We start from the raw sequence: 19,266 nt of genomic DNA, 5'->3' as shown, positions 1-19,266 counted from the left end.
GGCGGATGGGTTGTTTTGTTCTACTGTCTACGGATGGTTGTGAATGTGTTGCGTGTGTGATTTATTATGATGTTTTTTTTTTCGCCCTTCAGCGCTTTAGGTTTTGCAATCCGTGCACGACGATACACGACCGGTTGGTGCGCTATAGATAATCCCGATTGAGATGAAGGATAATACGCATTACCATATCAACGGTCGCAAATAGGAACGGTTTTGCGTACATCTCGTTGATAAACCGTTGACCGAAAGTGATTGGTTTCGAAATCGGAACATGGTTCTGAAATGGAAAAAAAAACAAAGGACATTCGTTAAACAAAGCGGCATATAAATGTAAATTGTGGTAATGCTATTATTCAGTCTGTAGCACTGTAACTACATGCAACATAAATGTAATATGTAAATGTAACATTTTTCCCAACCGCTCATCAAACAATCTACTGCTGTATTAAATATAAAAGCGGAACAACATATCTGTCTACCAGTTCTTAGCAATTTATTTAAATGGACAACATTTGGCATGGATTCTAGTTATATGTTGAGCTGTCACGGTGTTGTAAACCCTGTCATGAAATGTATGTTCATTGTACTGCACCAAAGACTACAATAATGAATATGAATTTATTCTGTTCAGTTCAGTAGTTCAGTTGAATCATTTGCGATTGGAAAGCTGAATGTTAATTTCCAGATGTCAATTCCACATCAATCACACTTGCATACGCTCTCAGTAATACGAAACATGACAACAAGAGTCAAAAGTCCAGTCCCAGTCAATTGAAAGTCGTTCTGATGCTGTCAGGTCCGTTTATAATGAATTCTATTTTGTTGATTCTGGATCCACCGACCTAATTGACTAATGAACTGATTGCAACTGTGGCTATGCTCAGAAATAAAACCTTAGCCTGTCAAAGTATAGCTGATTGGAGCAATGCTTTATTGCCATTGTTTAAACTGACTTTATACGCACACTTCATTCAGGTAAACACAATTTCAATTAGAGTTAATCAAATTCCATTCCCTGACTGCCCTCTCCATCTGTTGATTTAACTGACTGTCATTGACTGAAGACAATGGTTCTGAAGAGCTCTGAGTCCTGCGTAATGTTTGGACGACTTGTAATGCGATTGTAATTGCATTGTAATTGCGCACTTGAATTATTCAATTTAAACGAGTGGTCTAGCTATGAAAAAACACTAGCGAGACACTACCTTATTTATCTCACACCCTTTCTGTTCCGAATATATCCATCGAATTAAATACACTAGGATCACTACGTCGATTGCATCCTCAATATAGCCCTTTTTGTTAACTTCAGGCGTCACGTTATTGCAGTAAAGCCCTGTTATTGTTTACAGAGAGCATGAATGGACTTGAACAGGAAAATACATCAATGGCACGCTAAAAGTCAAAGGAAACTGTTTGATTTACAGCCAACATCTGCACTTAACCAAGGAAAGGCTTTATAGCTGTAAAAAAGCACCAGCTATCAGCTTGGGTTATCTGTAACATACTTCATTGCCACGGGTGATTTGGTTCGGTAAAAAGTTGAACACAAGATAAGCGTGTTGCTAAGCCGAACATTGCCGTTCCTACAGCAAGCTAACATTTATTTCACTGTTTTAATGTCTGATGCAAATGTTGAAAAATTTAATATTGTTTTAGTGCTCGATTGTTTCAAATAAACTTCAGCATAACAAATAAAAAATACATAAGTAAATAAGTAAATAATTAAATTAATAAATGACGAAAAGAACCAAATCTATCTCACATAACAAATACATTTTAAAAAACACAAATTGATAAAATATTACATCAATTCATTTAATCACCTTGACTTTCTTTTTAAAGTTTTCTACTTCACTTAAGTTACGAACGTACAAAGGTACTTCGAACTGATCGCTGTTTAAAACGTGCTACTTCTAGCAAGAAGCGAAATCTAAAGCTGAAGCAATTTTCCACAACAATACACCAAACACGATAATCTCCCATTTATCCTTCACTTCGCCACTTTCTTCGCCCGGTTTTTGGTGCAAAACCAGCAACAAGCGGTCTGTGTACTTAGGGGTTCTATGTTATACGTGGCATCAAGGAACGACCGCTTTTAAGCGCTAGAACCTCCTGATGGTTTTCCACCTGACAAAGCACAGGTACCGATTGAAAGAATTTTATAGCAGTAAACCCTTCCTCCCTGATGGTTCGTACCATCCAGCAGTTGACGGCACATTCCCCAGTTGGGACGTGCTCGTTTACCCCATGATGGTGCAAGCAAATGGCGTCATTACTCATATCGATACGGTATTACATCGAACGGGCTGAAGGATGGAATCTTAGCAGTGATTTAGCCCAGTACGTGCAGCCAATAATGCTTTCGGCGAGGTTAGCTTATGTTGCTGCAACATCGACCAAAAAAATACCCATCGTTACAGCTGTAGGTGCTGCATCACGTACAGGTAATGCCATTTTTATTTACTTTTTTATCTACTTTGTTGGCCATTGCACTGCCAGAAATAAAATGAACACACGGGCGCACTGAACGATAAGCGATTTAGTCCGCACAACGTGCATTAGATGCTATTTCGCCACGCCTAATGTTTCGTGTGTGTGTGGATTTTATTTAGTGTGAATGATGATATAAACGTGCTGTACCAGTTCTGGAGGATGAATGAATGTACTTCGTGCATGTGACTTTATTGGGTGGTAATGGTCTGTGAATTGTTCAAGGTGATTTTTTTTTCGTAAAAATTTTAAAAGGCAGAGAAATTTTTACAATAAAAAAGATTTCTTATTAAAGTTGAGTTCCTTTACAAAGGTGCTGACTGTCTGAAAACACCACCACCATCTATACGTTTGAGGGTTTTTTCTACTTTTTTGGTGTAAGGAAGCGATAAGTTATTGAAAAACAGCTAATTTATCACCTTACACATTTTCCTTTCGATAATTCCCCACAGTCAAACGATAGATCTGATAAAAGCTTATTAAGGAGCAAACCAGTCGAATACGGTGTACTTCGACATCAAGCAATGGCATTCTGTCACGAGGATTCAAAAATCATTAAATTCCCCTTTAGTCCTGATCGAAGAATCTCCTGAGATGAAACACTCTGAATTGACTTTTCGTTCATGTGGTATAAACTATTATACTAAGTAATTTTATGATAAACATGATCCAGTACATCTAGAGAAAGAGTAGGACATAAAGTGTCTAATGTCAAAGGAATCATTCAAGAGAAAGTCCATCATGCTTGACATTTTCCAATTAATAGTTATTGTTGGACACATAAAAGCATCTGCAAATTCCTTTTAACTTACCACAATCTTTTGACTAATGTTAATCTAACCTTATGAACCACCTTTATCATGCCATTGCATCATTGCGGTCAGAATAAATTCTTACGAATCGTTGGTGGTTAGATAGTGCCATAAAACCTCAGTCCAACTGCACATGCACCCGTTCCCTCACTGCCAATGTAAACATTCACATTCCAGCTCTGCTCGGAATGCTGCATTTGGAGTGTAGCAAAGGCTATTGCCTTTTATTTCTCCGGGGAGCATCCGCTCGATCGCGCCTTTTGCTACACACTTGAGTGAGGCCGAAATGTTTATGTGCTGTGCAGTGATTTCGCTACGATAATCGGTATTCGAGCAGCGATTTACGATCCGTTCGATTAGAAATCGATTATCTCGGTTGGGCTCGTGGTGCGGGATACTGGTACGCACTGGGCACTTTTCTCTTATTCTCTCCCTCACGCGTCGAGCACGAACCATCTTGACGGAAGTTCGTAACGCCACCATGCCAAGGACTAATGGAGCATTCTCCCTGAGCTGGTGAAGCTAAAGGAAGTAACCTCATAAAACCGACTGCCAGATTGAGTGGAATCCTTCGATAAGGTGGGGACAATTTTTATGGTTTCTTTCAACATGGCCGTGAGGTTTTATATTCGCCCCGATCCTATCAAACGATCCGTGCCATAATCGATGGCCCATTCCGCAGCACATCGCGTTTGGATGCGTGTGTGTCTATGTGGGTGTCTACAAACACAAGCAGAAGATGAAGGAAAACGCTTCTCCGTTGTTATTATTTATTTCTCCATATCCTTCGTCACAAGGGCACTTGGGCCGTTAGCAATGTAATCGGGGGTTGTTCAGTGTAGCTGTGCTGTTTTACTTTTCCTGAGTACACGAACATCATTATAATAAACTGTCACTAGCATGAGCTGCTTTTTTATGCGTTCCACAACGTGAGAATACCTACCCTTGTCTGTTTCTAAACCAAAATTAAAATGTCAACTTCCAAATCAGTGATAAGCGGAAGGCACGGAAGGGCCAACATTGTTCAGTTAATGTTATTCAAAAATGTGTGATGGGGACACACGTTTAATAAAAGTATGATGATGCTTTTTCACGAGCGGAAGTTTAAATTGTGGGAAAGGTTTCATTGTGACAATAAAAAAACTGAAATTACTGGCAAATGTTTTCCCTTTCTTTATTACCTCTCTGTATTTTTTTTATGTTCCCTAGATTTTTAAAACTTATTTGCACACTCAAAGCATTGAAGTTCGATGAATTGCATGCACATTACGGACAAATCCACACGCTCGTTTCCAAGAAAGGTTTTGCAATAAAAACTCTCGATTGCTCCAGCTACAGCACCAAGCTTCGTCGATGGGTCCAATCCGAATCGACCAAACCTGACGCTCCGAAAGTCTGTTCTGACTGTCGACCAAAATTACACACAATCCGGTCGTGCAATAAAGAGTAAAAGAGGGGAAAAACGGTTCGTAACATCAATAAAGTACGCTCGCGGAAAACATACCACCATATTATGCCGTAAATTTTACATGAAACCCGATGGCAAAAAGCCCCCGAAATACGGCCCGCTGTATCTGGAAAGTTTGTTGAATAACCGCACGCCGTAACAATTCAATCAGCTGTTGGTATATAAATTTTGCCATCCGATCTAACCGTAATGCAACGAATGATTTTTTTTTCTCTCTTTATTTTCGATTTTTGTGATGGTTGTCCCACCGTTATGCTTTCCATCAGCAGCACGGACGCGAGTATAAGGAAAACGGAAGAAGGAGTATACCCATCATCAGTAAGCCGTCATTGACAGCCCAGTATCGAACAAGCCATTTTTTAAGCGATTATTCTGTCGGTTCCGGTACGATTATGGGGGTTTTTTGTGTGCCTTTATTTCCTGTCTGCAACAGTGTAGGGTTTGATATGTTTTATTTCACATTTTGTTGAAGCGCTACTGCCGACTTTTGGTGCGACAGCATTACAGGCAACGCGTCGGTTTACAAATAAAAACTCATTGCATTGAACTGTAAATAATGCATGAAGTAATGCTGTAACGGGCTGTTTGTGTAAGGAATAATTTATTTCTGTTTTTACGATAGCAACTTGCATGAGTAATTAAAAGAAATCATGCTTTATTAATACTTTTTTTGTAGCGTTAACCAGTGAGAGATATTATTTTGTGATGATGCATAATTTCAGAATAATTGTGAAAATGTTGGAAATAAGTTATTAATTTTTATTCTCATAAAATGATTTAAATTCCACATGTAAATGTTACCAATTGGCCTTACAGAATAATTCGAGGACAGATAGTTGACAGCGTGTTAGGTAGAAAGGAAAACAAAGTTTATTGTTAGATGTATATGCATTTATATTGTCTGTAAACTAGAGACTAAAGTCAAGGAACTTCACATGAACTTTCGACAAAAGAAAATGAAACCCCAAACCAAACAGAAATCCCCATGCGTGTTTGACAAAAGTTTTGTAAACGAATATATATCTCATAAATATCCCTTACTTTTTCACAAACAGTGGAAACCCTTCAATGGCATTGACAGAAACAATATTTCGCTACCCCAACCGCATCACGCGAATAAAACGAAATCCTTCCCTAATCAGCTTAAAAAGCTGCAGTTGGATTGAATTTTTTAATGTAAAACTTTTAAAGAAAGTATTTCCATCCCATCATTCCGACCCGACATGCCAATCCGGTAACGTCGCAAGAACGTTGGACGAGCGAAGGTTATTGTTTTTTCTTCCCCGTGACGACCTTTCGCTTACTTTACAGTATTCCTTTGTTCGGCACTCAGCACTGCTTGGAATGTGCAGTGCAGCATAAAATGGAAGGGCTATCACTGGTGGGAAAACCAACTGCTTATGCCTTACTGTGAGCAATTCTGATGTAATTTGCATTGTTTATTTTTAACCTCCTTTCCATTGAAGGATTCGCCCATGGATGATAAACTGCATTTTGTTAACGAGATGACAACGGCCACACAGCAATGGAACACAATGCAACGGTCGTCCTGCAGCAGAGACATTTCCAGCGTGTATATAAAACCTTTTGAATATGAAAGATGTTACTGCTGCATTGTGGTTTGATGTGAGTTATAAATTTTAAAAGGTACGTCCATCATTTATTACCCATGCTCTTGAAGTGCTGGTCCGTTGTCTGAAGTATTAAATCATTTAATAAATAATAAATTTTCAATGTGGGTTTGGGGTTTTCAAAGTAGTAGCTTCTACTAGAACGTCCTCCACAAATAGCTTTAAACCGTAATTTATCAACTGCTTTATTGTTCGGGATCGATAAAAGCGCTCGATTTGCACCGTTATGCCGAACTTTCTAATTTCTTTCAGCCGCTGATCTTAATCTACTTTTTGCTACGACGCCACCCTGACTGCGTGAGGCTTGTGCGTGTCTTCCGATACGAACGTTTTCTAGTTTCGCGAAGTGGTGCCGTTCGATTGTCTTCTACGAATCTACACCGTCCCCACCCAAATGGTGCTGGAACGCAAATCGCTTAATTAAATTTTCCACCATTACTTCAAACTAAAGAAAACCACCTTCTCCCCCACGCATCCTCATGCGTCCGATCACCCGTACATCAACATTACCAGAGTTTCATCATCAATCTGCATTTAACAAATTATATCACACTCACCCCACCGCGTTCATGCCCAGGCTGCGTGGCCGTGACGCAAAACGCTCTCGTAAATACAATCAGACACAAGACACCAGTAATATTGTCGGATAAGAATAGCAGGCATCGCCTGGTGCCGCAGCAACCGAACAGCGCCTGTCGAGTCGTTCGGGTCACGGAGCAATGCTGTGGTGACAAAAAGCAATCTCGCTTCGAGTTTCGACGAGCAAATTTATGGCTTTCGCAACTTTTCTTTTCCCGTGCGCAGGCACGGTGGCACAGAGCGGTCGATGCTACACCAGCTTCACCGCCGCTTTAAGTGTGTCCGTGCCTGATCAAACTGTTGATATCGAAAGCGCCCGGATGCGATGGTATGCAGAGGTGGAGCCAAAACACACAACAACAACAAAAATCCTACAAAATTCGTTCAGCTGAGCATCGCGGTTGGATGGGCGGAATTTATTTGAAACACTAAGTTCCTGCCAACCGTACACACATATTTTTAATGTGACACGGAAATACTTCATGGAAGAAATTTTCCAACTTTCAGCTTGGATCTCCTGCGTAAAAGATGATGGTTTTGGGAGAAGCGCAAAACGCACGTAAACATTTCACAGAAATGTTAATTCAATGTTGTATCTCCCGCCTAACTCTGTGTTGGATTGGATTCGACAAGAATCGAGCAGCATAGAGTCTTCATGTTTGTTTAATTTATCGTATATTTAATAAATCCACCTGTCAGGCGAAAGGACTCGCGGGAACGCGGGAAAGGGCAAGTTTCACAAAGCACAATCAGCCTGGATTAAGCTTGGTGAACATTGTACAGATGTTAGCACAAATATGTTTTGCGGAAAACATAAAACAACGGAAATGGAATGCTTAAGTTACGCGGATTACGCGATTCAAAGAAACCAGGGCAATTCCAATTTCAGCGTAAGTAAAATATCGTTCAGCACGTCTTTCATACTACGCATTAAGCAATAGAATACCGGTATGCACGACACGAAGCACATTCAAACTTAACATTTTGAGCTATATAATACTAAAAATATGATTTTATGCTGCTTTTAATCAAGGATTTTTTATTTTAAAATAAACATGTTCGAATTCCATTCCACGAACTTTCAATTTTTACATTCCACATATCTTGAGACCCCGTAACTCAAATTTAGCGTTTCTTAATAAAAGAGTTTGATAAAAGACGTAACATTGTTATACTAAGCATAAACAAATTATGCGATATCCAGAGGGGTATTATCCTTAACAATAATTAAGCGCCAAGCCCCTTTTGGAAATGTCTACTCGCTGTTTACTTAGGATCTTCAAGAAGCTTAATCTACCTCTGGAGATACTTATACTACCCTGATTTTAAATGCATATTTTACCTTTAGTATTAGATTAGTCTAATGATCAAATAATCAGACAAGTTAAGTATTTTTTATTAATATTTTAACTCAATATTGTCTTAGACTTTTTCCACGTCTATTGGGTATTCACCAGCCCTAGATGAAGCTTTAGTATTTGTATTACTCATGTATTGTAGTGATTAATTATGGATCAATTAATGACGTCAATTTACAACTAAATTGGATCACAGTTTTGTTTACTCCAAATTTTTGCAAATAATCAAAACTTGAACCCCATTTCAAGTTTTCACCAGCAATTCCCCAGCACATACAACATCGCGAAGGCCATTAAGCATAACAGAGTGCTGTTACGAACAAATGTCATCAGTGTAAGCTGTTAAACAAAATGGCCCAACTATTTATTGGTGGAAAAATCCTACCACTAATTAGCTTCGTGTTTATGGCTTCCGTCATGAACCACAAACTGGTCCCCAGTCCACCAGACACACAAAAGTCATTCACTTTTGCTGAAGCGGTACTCACAAATGGGTGGGTGTGTGTGCTCCAGTCATCGTGAACCAGCGGTTTCGGGCGCGTTTCAGGACTTTTTGTGACAAAGCGGGGCCCTCCCGCAAGGCTTAGAATGTATTTTGACGATAAACAAACAACGCCAACACAAACTCTCGCCAACATTCCTACGGCGACCGACAAACTGTCAACTCACGTTCGCAGCGATGCGTGCCGGATTCTTCCGTTCTTCCGTGGGAAAGCTTTGTTTTTCGATTCCCACCCATCCAAAGCAGTGTGTCGTATTTGTGATTTTGTTTTGTTTCCTCAGTGAAGTTATTTCAGTTGCTTTAGAGGACCGCTGCACCACGCGCCATTTAGTGCGGGGAGAGGAGTGTCTTTTATCCGTAGGGGGAAGAAGGGATGGGAAAAACTCAACATTCCATTTGCTTGTTGTTTATTTAATCTTTTTTTTTTGTTGCTTTCCCATTAATAATGCCGATAATATTGCTGTGTGCACACAAATGAACAAGTAAGAAGCGTGAAAAGTTTTCCCCCTTACCAGATAGCATTGCTGCCAGCAGTGCTGCTACCGTCGTAGAGCAGGACCGTTCCGTTGCGTTCACCCACGACGAAGGCAGCGCAGTATCATTGGGGGACGGATGCTTTGTATTCCGGTTATTATTTCACAGTATAAAAATTTCTCCACAAATTGTTTCGTATTTGTTCTAGCTGTGATTTTTTTTTCTATTTATTTTGCTTTGCTGTTTGCACTTTTTTTTCTGGCCTCTTCACTAAAAGCGATAGCCTTGCACACGTTGACAGGGCACAGGGTTTTATTGTTTCTGTTTCCGGTTGGGAACATGTGGTCACATCCACGGCGTAGCGTAACAATCTGCACCGTTCATCCCCAGGCACGTCATCAGCTTCGTATAACGCCTAGCCAAAGCGTTGCCAATCTGCGTTCGCGCTGGGAGTGGTTCGTTGTGGTGGTAAAACTTTTCAAATTATAGCACCATAGGGGAACGGATCTAAATCTTCCAGCACCTTGCCCTTTACAGCGCGCGATAAACATACCGGACGGAAAACAAAAATTAATAACACACACGCTCCGACCACCGCGGCTGTGGAAAGTTGGAAAATTTTCACACACGCACTTATTGATCGCTTATTGTTGCCGCGTTTAGTGATTCTACCACAATTAATATTAACCGCTGGTGGGTTTTCTCACTCTCCAGCAGCTATACACTAAACAATTATCCACCGAACGCGCCACAAAAACGCTCGAGCACGTTTCAACGCTCAACGGTGGCACGCTGTGCACGGTGTGCACGTTTCCTTACTTATTATTTTCACCATCATTTTGCAACATTTATCACCGTTACGGACCCCATTGAAACCCGTTGCTGTTGTGTGTTTTATATAATATTTTTCACATTAAAAAAGAACATCCGCACATAATCTTTTTTTCCCCACGCGGTGGTCATCCATAAATCACTCCAGTTAAATCTCGATGGAGACGCCTGGTATTCCGTTGCTCCTGTTTGGCTGCGTACGTTTTATTATTTCATCCGCTATCCTATGTACCACTCGATCGCGAACAATCCGGACACACGGCTTGCTTCGACCGCGGACAAATCGCAACTGTTTGAACCGTGCTGCAGGATGCGACTCGGCACCAGCAGTTAGGCCAGCACCAGCTACCAAATCCGGCATGGTACGAGCCGAACATTTACCAAAACCCGGAGTACATTCGTTTGCTGTTGTGTGCTGCGCTTTCGTGATGCGCAGAACATTACGGGAATCGATTGTATCAACGGTACAGCAAAGAAAAATACGCCATACACACAGGCACACGCTAGAGAAATGTGATTCGATACCGTTCGGTGGTAGCATATGGCCCCAAATGGTGTTGCCGGCACATTCGATGTTGTGGACTGATTTAGGATCCCGCTGATTGATGCTCTCGCTTCGAATCGGGACCCGTAATGCGCGTTGTGCAAAAGCCATCGAGGGCATTCGGTATGGTGAAACAACCAGCCGTTGACGGGTTGACAAGACAACAATCCGGATAACAGGCTGGGAGTAAGATGCATTGGGTGAACCTCGAACGCTTATTGCTTCCTACCCTGTGTGTTTACCAGATCGCAACCAGTCAGAAGCTGTTCGTTAATCATGACCTTCTGCGATATGTGTCTTGTGGGTGTTTGTTTCTTCTTTCGCATGTCTCTTTCTACCCTTAGTAGATCTGTCTGTATTTACCCCGGAGCTTAGGAAATACGAACCCTCGTTAAACAAGGGGGGAGGGAAATGTTTATTCCTCTTCATGGAAGCACCGAAATTCTCAAAGGATTAATGTCGTGCGCACGATGTGCGACAATGAGAAAGTGTTGAAAATCCGCCAACCAAGGTTAATGATAGGGAAAATGGTACCACGAATGGTTGGAATTGAAAACATTCAAAACAATGTTACAATGTCACGTGGATGTAGCATTCTAATAGAATAGATTTTTTGGTAAATAAGTCTAGATTTCATACTGGCGGTGAAATAGTCAAGTCAACTGATTGATAACTAACATCCAAGCAAACACTTACGAAACTATCCCACTTATGTTAGATAAAACCAAGGTTTGTGTAGGATAGAGGTCGAGTAATAGCCAAGATAGAGGTTCGCCATTTTGGATTTCATTTGACATTTCGTCGCCCGTGTAAGATTCCTTGCGTCTAGTCTACTTGTTTACTATATCCCGATTAATCAACACAACTACACACAAATCATTTGAATGGAAAAGGGCGTCCAAACGTCAAATCACGTGTAACGAACTTATGGCTACTTGTCAAATTGCTCTATATTACTCGACCTCTATCCTACACAGACTTTGAGATAAAACATACAAATTCTCTGAAACTGGTTGAGCTACAGATGAAAGCGAATGGCTACTGTTTAGTTAAGCGCGAAAATACAACTTGCCCCTACTAACTAAAACAATTATCTTCCTCAAGCACATTGCCATAAACACACTGCTGGACCACTTCCAAACCATCCCGGTACCTTTTGTTACCTCCCATAAACATTGCCCTCCTTCGTTCGTTAAGATTTACATCAATCAGCGGCGGGAGCACAACAAGGCAAACATTAGAAACCTTTCGGGTATTAGTTACCCCATGGTATTATTACCCCAGAGCAAGATATTCGTTTGCGTCTGGTTCCTATCATTGCCAAAAATAATACGAAGTACTGCAACGTAGTTGTGTTTGGTCATGTTGTACTGCAAATTGAGCACGTTTTCCCCGAGAAATAAATGACATCCTGACCAAACGATTGTTTAAACACAAAACGATCTCCAAATGAAGTGTCTGTCGTGCAGATAAGGTTGTCCCTTGTGTTTTAGAGGAATCAACAGGGTTTGTATGGTGGAAATAAATTTTTTCGTTGGAATGGAAATATGTATTTTTTGTAATTTAACGAGGTTTTTATTTAAAAAATTATCTCAATTCAGCACGATGCTATTAAAATTTAGATCATTTTTTGAATGTCTCTAATATTCTTCAAATAAAGACAGCGAACTTTTCATATCATTCTGAACAGCATCTTTCAATATTTTGGACAGCAGCTGCGGTCGAAACCTTTGTGTTCATTGTCCTATCTCTTAAGTACCTTCCACTAATTGGTCCCCTGTTTTCCCGTAACAACATCCTGTACAAAATTGTTACACGAATGTCATGTAAGACTAACAACGGGACATTGATGAGCGAACCGATGCAGAGCGGGAAGATCCCAACCCGGGAATGCTTTGTTCGCAATTAGGAAAATCATTTGACATGGGTCACAACGTTTCGGGACAGCGACAACACAGTCGACGACGATTTCTACTTAACCCGTAAGCCTTTTTAAACGAAATTAATTTCAATCTCAGTATGAATAATAAGAATCTATTTCGGATTACAGACTGCGCTCGTTCCCTTCGGGGCGGGATCTTTGGCTGTTCATTACCCTTGTTGTCATAACTCTTTGTCGGCGCGAAAGCTAAATCGTAGCAGCCGGTATGTTTTATTCATGCCGAACTTTATTTAAGCGCTCGGTTCTACCGGGGATGGACATCGGCATTGGCAGAAACTGTCCATTTTTCAACGCTGCGCCAACACCGGACAGAAAAACCAATTTCGTTTAACAAGAGCTGACGGATGCTGAATAATGCCCTCGTCAGTCAACCGATGACCGTCACCATTAAGTGTTTCCCGTGCAAAGTGTCGGATATAAAATCGATCAAAAAAAAATATGTTCATCCATATTGCTTTACCCATGGGAACGCCTCATGCTACGGAGCGTGACGCACCATGGCGATGAGGCACGAAGTGTAAACAGAAAGAGAAGAGAGATCGACAGAGAGAATAAAAAGGCCATCCAGCTTTGGTAGTGTTTTCGCACGCATTTATTCACCGCATCCGCGGGACGCAACACACACTGTTACAGTGTCCTGGGTCCGTGTCGTTCCCTACGCGTGTAAGCGTGTGCTTGGGAGCTTACAGCATCCCGCGGGAGCTTTCGCAGGCTGCCCGAGCCAATTCGCCGCACCAGCACAAAACAAATAAATAATTCAATAAATAATTAAATCAATAAATAAATACATTAATCATCAAATTACTACTAGACACCGACGATGAGCAGCAGCCGTGGACAAGGGATGGGATTGAAGGATGATGCAATGAAACAGCAGGATAAAAGATAGAAAGATGAGAAGAGGTATAGAGATAGCAAAGGAGAACAGTATCAGTTGAGTGCGTGCTGAAGGAGCCACAAAGTAAAGCAAAAGAGCAAGCGTTGACGCAAGAGTCCAGGATGAAAAGGGACTGAGAGTGCTTAGGATAAGACAAGATGAAAGCGAGACTAGCGAAGCTAAATGGGAACCCAGATTCTAGGAATAGTATCGTGCACGGCTCGTCGGTTACGTGGGCCGTCGTCGTTTAAAGGCACTAGATTTTATGATTATCAATGGCATCGAGGAAGCTGTAGCCGCTGTACGCCCGGTTGCTGGCCCAATCCTTGCTGTACGCATTGTACGGGGAGGCCGAATAGGACGGGTACGCGCCGTACGCGGCATAGGAAAGTTCTGCAAAGCAAATAACACCGCTCAGTCGCTTCTGTTTCGCCCGTCCCGAACCCAAAACCTTCCGGTACAACCCCCACTTACCGGGACTGGATTCGCTCGAGATGTGCGAATGGGCGTGGATGACGTGCGGCTGTATCTTGCAGATGTTCGTATTGCGGAAGAAGTGGAATATCAGCAGCCCACCGGCGATCAGCAGCACCTGGATCAGCCCCACACCGAGCAGTATCGGTTTGAGCAGCAGCTTCAGGTGCACCAACTTCAGCATTACCGCCAGCGGCAGGATAAGGCTCCACTTGCGCTGCTTCTGCTTCTTGCCGCGTGCCTCAAAATCTTCGTCCGCCAGAAACCGGGCCCCGCTTTCCGCTCCCATGCCCACCTGCACGCCATGGCTGGCGATGAAGGTGTTGAGGGACCGCTGCAGGAACTTGGCGCCTCGTACCAGCTCGCTGTCGTACGCTGTGGAAGAACGGAAATACATTGTACCGCGCAAGGGGTGTCAGAAGTTTCGGGATTTTCGATGCCGTTCCGCCACATTGTGCCCGTGCACAACCACTTACGGCTAATTTGTCGCGCCTCCGGGAACACATCGTCCTCCTTCGGTTCGTTTAACCGCACCAGCTTCAGTCCGCCGGTGTTTTCAACGGCCTGGTTTTCCGCGGCGAACCAATTCATGCGGCCGGTCGCGAACGACCATAGGTAGCGCGAGAAGCGATACTTGAAGCAGGACAGCAACCGCTTCGACTTGTAGCACTCGGACTGGGTGTTGAGCACGTAGTCGTCCAGCTTGGTCGGGGTTGCTCCGGCACCGGCCGGTCCAGGATCGGGCTCCCCGACCGTACCCTGGCAGACAACCGCCAACAGCAGCAACACTCCGACCACAATCGTGCCGTATCCTTGCGACATGATGTACGAGCGTGACACTTTACACTCGGCCGGGAAAATTCGTGTGACGTTACGGACGTAAGAACACAAGAACACACACACACGCGAGCACGCACCCACACGCACACACACGCACGCACAGTTCAGCCGATTGAACTGGTGAAGATCGCTGCTGGATCCGGCTGGACGGGGACTGTTCGTGGCGCTGATGATTGATGCACTGTGACTGGTGTTGTCCAAGGCCATCGCTTTTATACAACGGGCTCGCGCGTACGGGAAGGTTTCCAGGTCAGCGCGACAACGGCCACGGTCGCAGTACCATGCGTCTGATTAGATCCGAACGCCGATCCTCGTGCCACGATCGTGCGTATCACTTTCCCGGATCTAATTGTTTTCCCCTTCCCGCCGGTTCGTGTTGCGATTCCTTCGGCCGCGCCTATACTCACTTTTCACTATCGATCGTGCCGCGGCGACCTAAGCACAGCGAAACGCATCATTACACACTCCAGGTTCAGGTTCTGTGTGTGTGTGTGCGTTTTCCTTTTTTTGTTTCGTCTGATCAGTGTCGGCATGAATGGCGTTATGCAAATGATAAGGTGAATGAAATTAACATCAGCAAAGCACGTACAGGTAGTCTCCAAGATACGCTATTATAGCGGACTGCTGTAACCCGGGAAAAATCCGCATATCTCGGTTTTCCGCGTAAGTCGAATCCTGGTGCGATTTCGTTTATACTTTAAAGTCAGAGAGTGGACTTCCTTTTCTGCACTTAATACGACTTTTGGAAAGAATACACTGAAATCAAATAAAAAACAAGCGTGTTCTATGAGAAAGGAAACTATTTTAGACCAATTTTTCGCCTTTTTGCTTAGATTTTGTGCTATATACTAACTCATCTGTCAAATTGAGTCATCTCATCTGTCAAAATCTGTATCGAAATTCGGGTATAAGAGGAACCGCTTGTCTCGGGGACGACCTGAACATGTATTTTAAATAGAAATTCTTACCACGTGTAATGTAATGTATAACTTCAAAGAAGTTGCTATTACATGCACACGTGAACCATACTTGGATACGAAGGTAAATCGGTTCAAGCAGGTGAAATGCAGCCCGCGGGTAATGAGCTGGACGTAATTTCCAAAGTATCCTAGAAAACACCACACCACGGATCCTTTTGTTCGGTTGTAAGCTGAGTTTAATTGCTTCTCACCTACCGGTGCGTGGCTTCATCGCTCAATCAAGCAATGTCACACACCCGACAGCATGCTAATAATGCTGTTGATGAATGCCGGAATGCTGTTAATAATACATCCTTAAAACACCAGCTTAAAACACGTCCAAATTCCAACATGTCCAACAATCCGTGCCGGAAATTAATATCCCAGAGGTCAATCATGAAGTGTGCGTGTGTGTGCGTGTGAGCACATTTATTACAGTTGCTGCGGTATGTGTGTGTTTCATGTAATTGTACCGTACTGTGTTGGTATACAGCTTTATGATCAAGTTACCCTTCAAGTTGCCGTAAAGTGGGGGAAACTTTTCATAAACTTTTGTGTCTTTTTTGCCTCGTGTAATCGAGTTAACTTCAACTGCGTGCCCACTTCAAAAGCAATGTAAGTAATTTTGAGTTTTTGATATGTTGTTGGGTGGGGTGGGTGAAGGGGAAATGTTTACTTGCCCCCAAGCCTGCTTACAAGATGGACGCATTTGGTCTAGCGTGTTAATGCGGGTGGTCTAGCTGGGGCCAAAAGTCGTTAGCGCCCGTTTGGCTATGGAATGACGCGGTTAATTATTTACTTAAAGCAACAACAAAAAAAATGGTTGGGTAAAATTTATGATCCACGCACGCCCGAAAGCAGTTCAGACGCGTGTACACCCACGATAGAGTTATGAATTATCCGCAGGCTTTGGTTTTCAGCATTTGACGTACGAGTACACTTCACTCGTAACGATCCAAGCAATCGTTAATTTTACGTAAATCACTCGATGTGTGCGTGGTGCTCTGCTTTCCGTAGCGAAATAATCGATTATATGTTCACACATTAAGCAATTCCAGAAGGGTAAATCGTTTGTGATGTTGGCCGTGTTGTGGTCAGCCGATAATAGATAAATTCCAGCAATTCCTGCAATTCCAGCGGGTGCGATAGAACGTTCTGCAGATGGTAGGTTAAGGTGTTTTAACTGCGCGGAACAGGCTGGTGGCAGCTGGTGGTGATTTGTTTTTGCCCCCCCACCGTACTTCATGACCGGGATCATCAACCGGTCGGTGAAAGTGGCCTGCAAAGAGTACACTTTCATCGAATGAGTGATGCTGCCACCCAGCAGTAATTTGTATGAACGGGATTGAGCGGTTGATCTGATACAGGGATGGTAAAGTGTTTTGCACATCGCTTGTTGACTGACAAAGCTTATACTCTGTGACGTCCTTTGACAACATACCTTGAAGATATTTTAGAAAAATGTTTTAAAAATTCGAAAGAATTTTGACGTATGATGTTGAACAATAAGTAAAAATATGGAAGAGTTTGAAAATTAAATTTCATAAATGCATTACTGTATTTGTTATCGAGAAACATTGAACAATATTTAAACAAAAGTTTACATGTCGTCAAAATCCCCTCGACAACAGACCTTTCGCTCATCACTGTTAAAATAGGCAGACGTGCACCCTGAAGGTGCGTATGACTTTTTTCCGCTACGGAATGCTAATCACTGGCGACACGAGGCAGGCGCACACGCCCTTAGCCGTGGCGGTCACTGGCCCAATCACCAACTGATCTAGTTCGCAGTTCCGCCTCGTTCAGGGTGCATGTGCATACGCGCCAGTCAACGGCTGCAATTATGTTTTATCTGACACTTATGCGATCGGTACCGGCATGCACGCACCGGGCGGGTATGTTTATAAAAAGAAACACAACATCTAGCAGCGGCCGGCCAAGAAATGGAATTAATCTTCATCTCCCTTTTGGAAGGGCGTTCGCGATGCAGCCGCAACTGGTATGGGCCGTACGACCCTGGAACTCAGGACCTTGACGAGGCCGGTTGTCGTTATCGTTATTAACCTCGTGTGCGTCGAGCTCCTTTGCTCCTTTGGGGCCTGCAGCATTCGATGGTGTAATTAGCATAGTATCACTTTTTAATGAGATTAATTTAAATGTATTCAGCCGCATGACGGCCACTGTGGCCACAAACAAATGCAGTTGTGGTGGTGATGCTGCACCGGATGATGTGCTGAATTAAGTGAAACCGGACACGATTACAGCGAGTAATTGTATCCATCCGCTTGGCCGATGATTGATGGATGTGGTAAAAGTATCCAATGTTTTTTTTAATGTTTTCACTTCGATTGGCATGTTGGGATGAGTTTTGTTTGAAGAAATAACAAATTTGCATTCCTTCATGTGCACTAAACACAACTCGGCAGGGAATCTAGGACTAATGTTGCATGCTGCATTGCTGAATCGCATATCTAAACAATCTCTATAAACAAGTGAGTAAGAAGGTTGTGCCGTGCAAATGGCTTTGCACTTAATTCATCCCTGACGGCACAGCATCGAACCAAGCGGATTGATGTGAAATAAAAATCAATTACTTTAACAGGTGGTGCTCTTGATGGATGCCTGAAGAAACACCAAAGCGCCAACAGCAATAGTGCATTTCCGCTCGGTGCGAATCCTTCAATCGATGCTCTGACCCGTACCGGTGAGCTTTTCTGCAACTCAACCATCCACTCTCAATGGAGAAGAGCTTAATGGACAGGAATTAACACTGCTTGACACAGTTAGCAACTGCTATCAACAAGTGTCATGTTATCTGTTCAGTGCAGTCCACTGGATAAGTTTCTACAGCGTATGGTGTTTGTTTTCATGATGGCTTAAGCTTCACTTCAGATTGATAATTGCGTTAAGAGGAGTGTTGGTTAACTTAAACGATGAGTGAGAAACTAACTTACTGTTGCTAACAGTAACTTAGTTACTCTTTTTTATTAGTTTTATAACAGGTCAATTGAGGGAACATGATTAAACATGATTTTAAACATGGGTTAATAGGTAAGTAGATTGATGCTGCATAGCAGCGAATATGAAATATATTATATGAATATATGTCTGCTAAAACTGTTAAACTGTTTGTTTTTTTTATAATTTCAAATAATTTCTTTTTTCCCTTTATAATTAATTTATATTATTCATACATTGTGTAAAATAAAGTATAATTAACAAACCTAGTTCATCTGGAGTTGTTCACGTTGCTCGACAGCAAGTAAGGGAGGGAGGATCTTTAATGGAAGATCTTTAAAACTCCTAATTATTATTCTTTTGGAGACGTACAACGGATATTTTTCAATTGTTATTAAATAAAACATCGATTGATAAAATATTTCTACTCCTTATCTTTATTACAAAAATCTAGCCCTGGATTTACGAGAGGCTGGTAAAGCGCTATTCCTACATGTTCATCCTGTTTTGTGTTAAATGACATA

At 42.3% G+C, this 19,266-nt stretch overlaps 1 protein-coding gene across 1 annotated transcript; it reads right to left on the bottom strand.

Moving 5' to 3' along the window:
* Window positions 1-13,767: 13,767 nt before the first annotated feature.
* Window positions 13,768-14,807, bottom strand: LOC128298631 (uncharacterized). The gene is made up of 3 exons (XM_053034401.1): window positions 14,462-14,807; window positions 13,986-14,360; window positions 13,768-13,904 (listed from the first exon to the last, which is right to left on the bottom strand). The coding sequence occupies exons 1-3, from the start codon at window positions 14,805-14,807 to the stop codon at window positions 13,768-13,770; spliced, it is 858 nt and encodes a 285-aa protein (XP_052890361.1).
* Window positions 14,808-19,266: the final 4,459 nt, after the last annotated feature.

Source organism: Anopheles moucheti, chromosome 2, assembly GCF_943734755.1.
Source record: "Anopheles moucheti chromosome 2, idAnoMoucSN_F20_07, whole genome shotgun sequence".
NCBI classification, from domain to species: Eukaryota; Metazoa; Arthropoda; class Insecta; order Diptera; family Culicidae; genus Anopheles; species Anopheles moucheti.
The sequence above is the reverse complement of the archived record's forward strand: the minus strand, read 5'-3'. Positions and strand labels throughout refer to the sequence as shown.